General features: G+C 44.3%; 2 protein-coding genes across 10 annotated transcripts in view; one reads left to right on the top strand and one right to left on the bottom strand.

Moving 5' to 3' along the window:
• Positions 1–3,513, bottom strand: part of OSBPL6 (oxysterol binding protein like 6) — a 96,669-nt gene extending 93,156 nt beyond the window's left edge. For 3 of the 9 annotated variants that reach the window (XR_002439638.1, XM_021399723.1, XM_021399720.1), the window contains exons 1-2: positions 3,208–3,310; positions 1,405–1,474 (exon numbers count right to left, since the gene is read on the bottom strand). The gene's annotated coding sequence lies outside the window, so the exon portion shown is untranslated. Of the gene's footprint in view, positions 1–1,404; positions 1,475–3,207; positions 3,311–3,414 lie in introns of those variants that run through there. The other 6 variants (XM_021399725.1, XM_021399726.1, XM_021399721.1 and 3 more) reach the window with 5 other exon arrangements.
• On the top strand, positions 3,400–4,375 carry LOC110400109. The gene is made up of 3 exons (XM_021399737.1): positions 3,400–3,682; positions 3,854–4,093; positions 4,194–4,375. The coding sequence occupies exons 1-3, from the start codon at positions 3,444–3,446 to the stop codon at positions 4,327–4,329; spliced, it is 615 nt and encodes a 204-aa protein (XP_021255412.1). The 5' UTR covers positions 3,400–3,443; the 3' UTR covers positions 4,330–4,375.

A 10,063-nucleotide genomic window follows, 5' to 3' on the forward strand; every position in this document is an offset into this window, starting at 1 on the left:
ACATCATTCACCAGGACACACACAGAGCCATTTAAAGAAAGCTCCTCACTGCCTACATATGTATGTTCTGACTTACAAGAAACAGCTGAAAGCTGTAGGTTTGTATTTACAGCTTGGAAAACATAGGTATGCAGGCAGTGAAATTAATTGCAAACATACACAAATAACACTACCCATATTGTGTACACTACTATAATTTAGTATTTTTAATATTTCGTAGTATTTTAACAAATTCAGCTAACTTCAGCTGCCACCTCATTTCACCACTTCCTCCCCATTACACCTCTTGCCACTGGAGTTTCCCCCATCACCAAAGCCATATTTTGAATCTGCCAAAAACACAACACCCTTCATGTGGCCTGAGTATATTTACTCTCATTTGTACATAATACCTGATGCTACTTCCTCCGACTTCTAGAACTTTGATATTGCGAATTCAACCAAAAATAAAAAATAAAAAGAACAAAACCCAAAGTAAGCATTTGCTTTAGTATTCCAGTGGGAGGGATTTTTTTAATCTCATTAAAACCCAGCTTAAAAAAGAAAGACAACCCTGGAGGAAATTCTTGGAGAAATTCCTTTTAAAAGTACAATTACCCAGAGTAACATTTCCCATGAAAATTATCTACAGAAACTGCCGCCTTTTCCCATGCCAGACATCATCAAAAGCTTCAAAAACTGCAAGCATTTAGTTACTGGGAAGAAAAAAAATAAAAAGAAGGCCTCCCAGTTTTTCGTTTGTTTGTATGTTTCAAATCATCAAGCACACCAGAAAATCTCCACAAAGTGTTTGAATGGTTCAGTGTTTAAAAAGAAATACATGAGAAAAGATGGAGGAAATGGACAATACTTTGCTATACCATGTATATGGCTTAAGGGTTAACTAAACCATCAGGACAGGCTGCTGTAGGTACGCACGCACACATGAACACAGACACGCATCCCTCCCACAGCCCCTGCTATCTCCCCCTGCCATGCCGGGTGTGGTGACAGCGGGTTCTCCAGCGGGTGCGGGAGGATGGGCCTGGTGGTCAGCATCCCCTGGGAAACACAACTCTCCTGGGACAAAGCCACATCATAACAGAAACCTAAGTTCTTGGAAATCTTAAGAAATATATGAAAAAAAAAAAAAAAAACACAGAGAAAACCCATGCAAACACTGCATGCATTGGACATAATAACAGCAAAGCCATTCACTTCTGTCACACCAAGAAACCTGGAGGCACTATACTGCAGGAATTTGAGGCAACAAGGGGCAGGCACATGCATGCAGCAGAACTGAAGGAAAACAAAGTGGAAATGTCCTCTGCCTTCATCTCAAACGTGGGCAGAAGGAAGAAGTCACATCTCCAGCAGAACATGCAGGAGAGCAAGAGTCTGGGGGCTGTCCCGCCAAGGCTTTACCTTCCCGTGGCAACAGTGTCTTTGCAGAAAGGTCCAAAGGGGCTGCTCGATCACAGAGCACCTCTAACACCTGCAAGCAAAGTTACATGGGTATCAGCTGGATAAACAGTTCACTCAAACAAACACATGTGCATGTAGTACAGCCCTTCCACAGCCACACTTGAAAAGAACCACTCCTTTCTACAAGTGCAAGCAATGTTTTCTTATCCCTGCACGGAAGTGAAGCAAAACGAACATGAGAAAAGCAGCAACTTGGAGCATCACTGACATGCATGTACAGGGTATGAATGAGTGAAGAACACAAAGGGCCAGTGACAAGAAACACGGCTGACAATGGCCCTACACTGCGGCTCACCGGCCCTGCGAAAGAGCACACGGGAGCCCTGCAGGAGGTGGAAGACCTGGGCATGAGGAACTACAGCAGAACTGAAGGTACCTCTTAAATATAAACCCCCTTCAAGTATTGTAAATAATAAACGTTTAGGTTGTACGTATCTCTTACTGTATATAACTGGAGAGAAAAGAGACAGCAGCCTTTCTCTTGTGTGAACTTTTTATACCAAATTGAAAGAAAAACCCATGTGTTACATGTACATGAAAATAAATGTCTGGTTAAACTTCTAAGTCGCTGTCACCAGTACCACCATGACTGCTTAACCTCTAAGGTCAAGGTCATGTCATTCATACCAAGATGAAAAAGGTTTAATTAGAGTACCACAGCGCTACGGACGGAGGCTGGTCATTAGAAGAGAGCTAATATAAACCAAGCACAATTATGCTGCGTACAAACCATCAGATATTTGATGAGATGTTAATCTTTAAGCTGGTATCATTCTGCAAGCTAATCATCCAGAGAATAGAAAATCTGTTAAGAATGCAATTAAATGTACTAGTTTCATTAAAATTGAGCTGATATAGTTAATTGTTCTCCTAAAATAGCTATTTCCTCACGCCTTCACCGGAGAGCTTTTTCATCAACTCTGTGAGAGCCTATTTAAGGGACCTTGTCACTCAGCCCCGTGCCGGGACTGGGCACTCCGCTGTCACCCCACGCAAGGTGTGCTGCAGCTCGGCCCGACCTTGGGCTCCCGGCCGGCCCCGAGGAGCACCGCAAGCCCTTTTAGCGGCCGTGCCGTTGGCACCGCATCTGCATTGCCGGGCTTCAGAGAGAGTGGCAACACCGTGCTCTTGCAGCACACCAAAGCAGCTATAAAATACAACCAAATGAGGGGCCAATGGCAAAGCCACGTCAGATGGTCGTGAGCATCAGCACTTCTGGGAATCAGATGACTGCTAAACCAGCGCTATAATGAATCCGCGCATATTCAAAGAGCTCATAAGGGTTTTGCAGCGCTGCTAGGTATTAGGAATACCGATAGCAGGCCATTCCTGCTTTTTTGGGAGAGAGGTAGAGACTGCAAACACAAAGGTACCCCGAGAGTGCATCAACTTCGCCATACGGCCCCGCTATGTATCGCGACGGAGCAGAGTTTACCGGGGCATCTCCAGCCGCTCCGCACGGGAGAGGACAGAGCGCACGGGGGAGCGGGGCCGGGGGCGCTCCGCGGCACCGCGCCGCCCGTTACATAACCGCGGCCGCTCCGGATGTCCCGGCTTCGCCCCGGACCGGGCCGCCCGCGGCTCTCGCCGTCTCACCCAACCCCAGCTCCCGTTCCGGGCCCGCCGCCGCGCCCCGGCTCGCTCCCACGCCGCCACCCGCTTGGGCACCGCTCGCCGGGACCGGCACCGCCGAGCCCCGATATCCGCAGCGCCTCGCGCTCCGCCCCGCCGCTCGGCGCCCACCTCCTCTCCGGCATCCGCGGCGCATCCCCGCTGCGGCCCGGCCGGCTGCGCCCCGCCGTTCCCGCTGCCTCCCTCCCTCCCGCCCGCCGCAGCTCCCCGCCCGTCTGACGGAGGGGGCGGGCAGCCGCGCCGCGCCATCGCCGCAGCCCCACCGCGCCGCCCCCCGCCCCCGCCCGCCGCCAAGGTGCCCTCCTCGCACCCACCTACCGCGGGGACTCGGGGCCCGGCCGGAGGGGATGGGAGGCGCCGGGGGACGGCGCGGAGCGAAGCGCGGAGTCACGAAGAGGGGCGGCGGCGGGCGGCGAGCATCGGGGCAGCGGCCGCGGTCAGGTCTGCGTGGGGATGTACAAGGACGTGGGCAGCTGCGGCACGCGGTGACGCGAGAGGCAGCACGGGGCCCGCGCGGGGAAGGGGTCAGAGCGACGGGGCCGGGACGGCGGCGGGGGTCCGTGCGCACCGGTGTGGCTGCGCTCCGGTGAGCGCCGGCCCCGGCCCCGTGCTTCCGCTCCGCCCCAGCGCTGCTCTTTGTCCTCTGATAACGGGAGGCTGGGGGGAGACGTGCCAGGTGCTCTCGAAAACCGCGAGACGTTGCTCCCTGGGTTTATATTGGCTTTTTTTTTTTTTTTTTTTTTTTTTATTCCTGCAGATCCGCCGTTACAGCCCTCGTGACAGCCGTGACTCCCCCGTCCCACCTCGGCGGGCAGGAGGCCGGGCTGCTCGCGCAGAGCTGCAGCCCAGAGCCACAGGTCACCCCGACAGGACAGGATGTGTGTGTCCAAGAAAAGGGAGTGAAAGACCAGGAGAAGGAGATGGTGGTGGTAACTTCAGTAATACAAGGGGAAAAAAATGGCAGAGTCCATGGAAAAAGTAGTAGAAGATTTACAAGGTTCTGACAACGCAATTACTGGGCCTAGACTATTCCTTGAGATGAGGTAAACAGGCTGTAGGATGCCGCTTTAAATTTTCCCTCATTTCTCCAACTGCAGGTCCCAGATTCAGTATCACTGCTGTACAGCGAAGGATCGTACTGGGGACTGTGTCATACAAAGTCCTGGCTCTTTTCCCATGGGAGACAGTCAGTCACTCAGACCCATTCTTCTTGACCCAGTCTCCTTAGTCTAGTAGAAGCTTCCCAAATGAAAAAATACATGTAATTATCATTCTCTCAGCTGATGTTGCAAGTATCATTTGGAATGAGGTTGAAGAAAGCAAAGGAGTTCAGTAAGTAACATTGTTTTTATAGATTCATTTTCCAAGAGCAGGGGTTGGAAAAACATCAAGCAGGATTTGGGGAGTCATCAAAGTAAGTGTAGTATAAAAACATAGAAAGGTTAAGTAAAAATCCTCATACTTACTTAAAGCTTAGTATCAGAAGTTTATTTTTCTCCTATATGAAATAAATAACAGGGCAAGGAGATAGATAAAGGACACAACTCTTAATCGTGCCTTAAGGACAGCATTTAACATCACCACTATTAATTTCAGTCAAGTGGCCACTCACCATTACTAACCTGAAAAAGAAAACCAGGGACAAAAATGCTTATTTGGTAATTAGCTGTCAAGTTGCAAACAACTTTTGTGTTCTCTAACAATCTCAATGTCAAATTCCTAAGTGGGTATCCTACAGAGTTGAGAGTTGTTTTTTTTTTTCCCTAACTTCCCACTACTTAAACCAAAGAGAAAATAACACGTAGAAAAGCAGATAAAGTATTTTGTTCAAATGACAATTCTTACTCTTACATAATTATCTGAAGCATTCCTTCTAACAGAAGGCTGTAAAATAGTTCAGTTCTCTATGCATAGGTATTTTCTCCTGTAGTAGCACTAGTATTGTTTCTCCACTGCTGCTTATGGTTAGCACTGGAGCATGCATTTGGCACACCACTATCCTCCATTATGAGTAGCAAACCAGAAACTGGTTTCTTCCCCATATTCTGACTACCAAACACATCATTGGCTGTCTTCGAGACCTCCTTTGGACTGAATTATTTAGAATACTTCTGGCTGAAAAGTGTTGCACCATCTGCAAGGACCATGAATCTCTGAAGTTTCCCAATGATACAAAATTACTCATCGGAAGAGCCAAAGTGAAGATTGAGCAGCTGCAGAAGGACCTCACAATAGTGAGCTAGCGAGCAGACTGACAACAGAAGAAATTCTACGGCCGTAACTGCAAACTAATGTAAATAGCAAAGAAAACAACCCTAACTAAACATGCATAATAATGGACTCTAAATTAACCTTTATCATTGGGAGCTGTTGTGAATAGCTTTCTGCAAACATTAGCTTGCCGCTCAGCAGCATTCGAGAAGGCAAACAATGTTAGGAATTACTCCAAAAGCAACTGAGAACAAAGTGGAATAGCTCATTACATTGCTGTGTAAAACTCTTGCATACTTGAGTATGGTGTACAGTTCTGGCTCCTTCATATAGAAATAGAGAACAAGAAAGTGTATGGGGCTAAAGGAATCGTCAGGTATGGAATTCCATCCATGTGAGGAGAATCGCTAACTGGTAAACAGGGAAGGGACTGCCTTCGGATCTAGACAATCATGAATGAGATGTAGGAACCTGAGAGGAAACAACTACATGCTATTTTTCATTTTACAGGACCTGAGGGAGACACAGCTAATGATCACGCAGCAGGTTTAAAACAACGGCTGCAAAGAACTTTGCCGTACAAAGTATTATTAAATTGCTTGGCTTGCTGTGACACAGCACTATGGAGCTGAAGGCACAGATGTTTCTAAACAGGGATTATATGAAGGAATGAACAATAGCTTTAGCTATTAAGCACAATAATTTCATTTTCAGTGCCTGCCTATTGCTTGCTAGAGCTGCAAGAAGGGGCATTCTTTGCGTGCCTGGTTCCAACACTCCCATGAGCAGAGGGTTGATTCTTTTCTTCCTGCACAGTTAGGTGTGAGAAACAAAAGACAAACAGATCTCTTGGTATGAAAACATACATCTGCCTTTTCCCATATGTCCCAGGAGTAAGATCAGAGTAGTTCCTTATCTTCCTGTTTGAGTGTTCTTCCATTCCCCTGAAGAGAATGCCTTCCCAGTTCACATTTCTCTAGTGATTAGACCTATTCAGTAGTAACAATCCATATGCATCAGTCTATCCACATCAGCACTACTTTTTGCTCCCCTTTACACAAGAATGGGGAGAGAAATCCTAAAGCATAATAACAGAAGACATGCATAGAATATAGTAAAAATTACTTTCCACTTCCATAGATCATCACAAGAATAAAATTCCTTGGACATCCTGGAAGAGAAAGGGATAGTAATTTCATCTTTTTAAGAAGTGGGAAAGTAAAGCAGAAACACACAGAGATGCTTTAAAAACTAACAATGGGTAAGAGTCCTGCGCAGACAATCCGTTTCTAAGAACTGTGTTAAAGACATCCTTATTAAATACAAGAAACTGGAAGTCTGACAAGCAAATCTGAAACGAAGTTTGGCAGAACTCCAAGAATCCTTGAAGACAAACATATGATAGATCAGCCGGAGTGGTTACATCTCATATAAACAAAATCTGCATGGTTGATACTTTGTACAGCTAGTTATCTCCACTCGGAAAAGAGCTTGTTTCATACTTTATTTCAGCAATGGATAGTAGTGCCATGGCCTCATGTTCAGCAGAATTTATATTATTTCTTTTACTTAGACTTCAAAACTAAAGCAGTACAAACTTGTTAAAAAACAAACGTGAAGATTTCTGATGCTTTCTATATATACATAAAATTAAGTAGGCGCATGTAGTAAAACTGAAATTGCATTGATAGCAGAAGAAATCTGAGGAATATTTTTTAAATATCCAATTGAGAAAACTTCTATTATAAAATGGTAAGAAACACTTCTAAGACCTTTAGAAGTCTGTGGACACGATTAAAAAAAGTCAGTGGTTCAAGACAGAGTACATGCTTTCATATGCCATCGCCTTTGATTTTGTTTCACTGATTAAATATAACCACTCCGCTCCTGCTGTCCTTATATGGAACAGACACACGGGGGGGGATTTAGTGTGCCCAGGATGAGGACAATCAAAATTCTGATACTTAAAATAACTTTCAGCTTTCTTGCAATTTTGTTTGTGAAGTTGCTTATCATTTCACTTTCAGAAAATATTTCCAGTATGTATTTGCATTTCCAAACAGAGTTTTTACGTCCACATGACTAAATATACTCTGTTAACATTGTGCAGGATTTCTTAAAGTGGCAACCAAAAACGTTACTCATTAGCAGTTTCAGAAAGCAGAACTCCGTCAGAATGGTTGGAAGAATGCCCAGGATATCTTCTTTACTCTCATAGACAGGATTTGTAAACACTTTCTCTAATTACAGAGGCAGATCAGGTCAGCAGTTAACTCTTTCAGTCTTAGCAAGGCCCTGCAGATGTTCTGTATTAACAAAGTGTTGCTTCTGTGCTATTGCACCTTATATTTGAATACTTCCCCCCGGGTGGTACTATGTCCTGTTTGTCAGCAGGCAAAGTGCATTTATCCTGAACCTTACATTGTTTAGATCTGTTTTAAAGACTTGCCAGAGAACTTGCTACAAGAGAAGAGCACAGCAAGTTTGCAAGTCAACAAGAGACCATTTATCCCAAAGCCATCTTCTGGGAAGGTTATCACTTGCAGTGGTTTAGTAGCATCACAGCTTAAAGCACCACTTCAAAGTTTTACCCTACCTCCTTCCTGTCTTCTGCTGAATGCTCACCATAGACCACCTTTCTGAGAGCCCCAGCAGAACTGAGAACCTGCCCGAAGGCCTCTTGAAATTGCTGCAGTGTATAAGTGCTTCTTACCTTTCTGGTGTGCCAAGGAGATCGGCTTCTCCCAGGAAGCCTGGAGGTCATTATGCCTCATTGGAGCTAGTGAGTCAATTACAAAGTGAAACTCAAGGATTTCTTCTCAAGTTCAAGTTTGCAGACTTTCAAGAATAAATTGTAGTAATCAGGTGCTTATCACTAAAATAGATAACGATAGCCTTACTATTTATCTCTTCCTTTACTGCAGGACAATTTACCTAAGTACAAAACAAGCCACCTATAAAAATGATCATTAGCTCACTCACTGCTCCAAACACATTTCCCTGTTAATGTCACTTTTTTTCTTTAATTCTTGTCCATGTCTAATAAGTTTTAGATGAGAATTTTCTGCTGGCTGAATTTGACTTCGAGATCATACATGCAGATTTATTCATCTTTTGGTATAACATGTCAGGATGCTGCACTGGGTTTGTACACCAATATGTTCTTGCATCCTCTGATTAACATTTCAGAGGTGTTAAGAAGTAGTGGTGGGGGTAATTATGCCAAAAATTAGCAAGAACCACATCAAAACAGCATCATCAACAATCACATAAACATCCAATTGATATGGTAATCACTTGTAATCCAATTAGTGCAATTACTTAACAGTCTACATCCTGACTAACTACTACATAGTGCTACCTCAGCACTACGCAACCCACAATGGATTTTAGCTCAAGAACTTCCAACCTCCATAGATCCACAAAAGAGAATTGCTTTAGGGTATGAATTTTCCACCCAATTTTGACTGACAAGCTACTCAAACTCCTATCCATAACCACGTTTTGCATTGAAGTTTTGTTCCTTGGGCTAAAAGCTTTGTTGTTCAGCAAGAATAAAGCAGTTCCTCTTCATTCACAGTAACATGGGCCTATAGATGCTAGTATTCAAATTTCCACATTTACCATTTAAAAAATGATAGAAACCACCCCAACCGTGCATTTCTTATAGGCTATCTTCATTACACACTACATATTTTAATGATTTCCTGTTCAGAACTTACATAATAAACTGTCCACAATTTGGGTTTTTAAGCTCATATTTAACATAGAAATTTAATCATTCCTTTTTTTTTTTTAAATCATCTTATTAGCTAGCCAGAGCGGGTCTAAAATTTGCCATTCCTTTAAAACATTCATTGAATTATTTCCATTAATATTTTCTCCTCACTGACATGCAATCATGAAAAGTCTCCATGTGTAGTAGTAGTATTTAGCAGAATTTGACAGCCCTACTGATAGCAAAAAATGCAATCTACGCTATGCCATGTAGATTCTTAATGCTCTGTATTAATTTATGGCATTTCAGGTTTGTTTGTTTATTTTTTCCCCTCCATCTGCCCCGTCAACATGAAGTTCCCACTTCCACATTACATGAAACACAATTAAAGAGAAATTCTCTGGTTCACACTAGCATACATAAATCGTATATGATTTTTTCCCTTCATTTAGCTGTTTCCATTCAAGAGTAATCTGAAAGTGCCATGCATAGGTGGTGTAGCTGTGTTTTTGAGCTACAAGATACACAGGTCGTACAGTACTGAAGAGTTATTTTAAATCTGTGATTTATGGTGTTTATAAGGCACCAATGCCATGAAGGCCACCACCCCGCCGAGCAGCTGCTCCTTACAGCTTCTGCAAAGTATTTTTAACCAGGCAGAGAGCACAGCTGAGGAGTGCTCTGTTACACAGAGCAGCATATCACTCTTAGCTTACAATCACAACACAGAGTTGCCGCATTTCATCTTCTGTGGCTCCAGCTGCCAGAGCTGTCTGCAAACACCTTTAGTGTTTGAAGTGCAGAGAAGCACCAGGCTGGCCCTAGGAAGCCTGATCCTCTCTGTAAGTCAAGCTGAGTTTGCTGTATTTGTTCCTGCCAAAAGCACAAACTGCGGATGAGGTGCCTGATGCGAATTTGTGCTATAAGTTTTCAATGAGCTCGAGGCAGCTACAGCCACAGGATGGGCTGCCAGTGCCAGGAGAAGTAACAGAAGCACCATGCAGCTGAGGAACAAAGAAGTTACCCAACCAGATAAAA

This window comes from Numida meleagris, chromosome 5, assembly GCF_002078875.1.
Source record: "Numida meleagris isolate 19003 breed g44 Domestic line chromosome 5, NumMel1.0, whole genome shotgun sequence".
Taxonomy (NCBI): Eukaryota; Metazoa; Chordata; class Aves; order Galliformes; family Numididae; genus Numida; species Numida meleagris.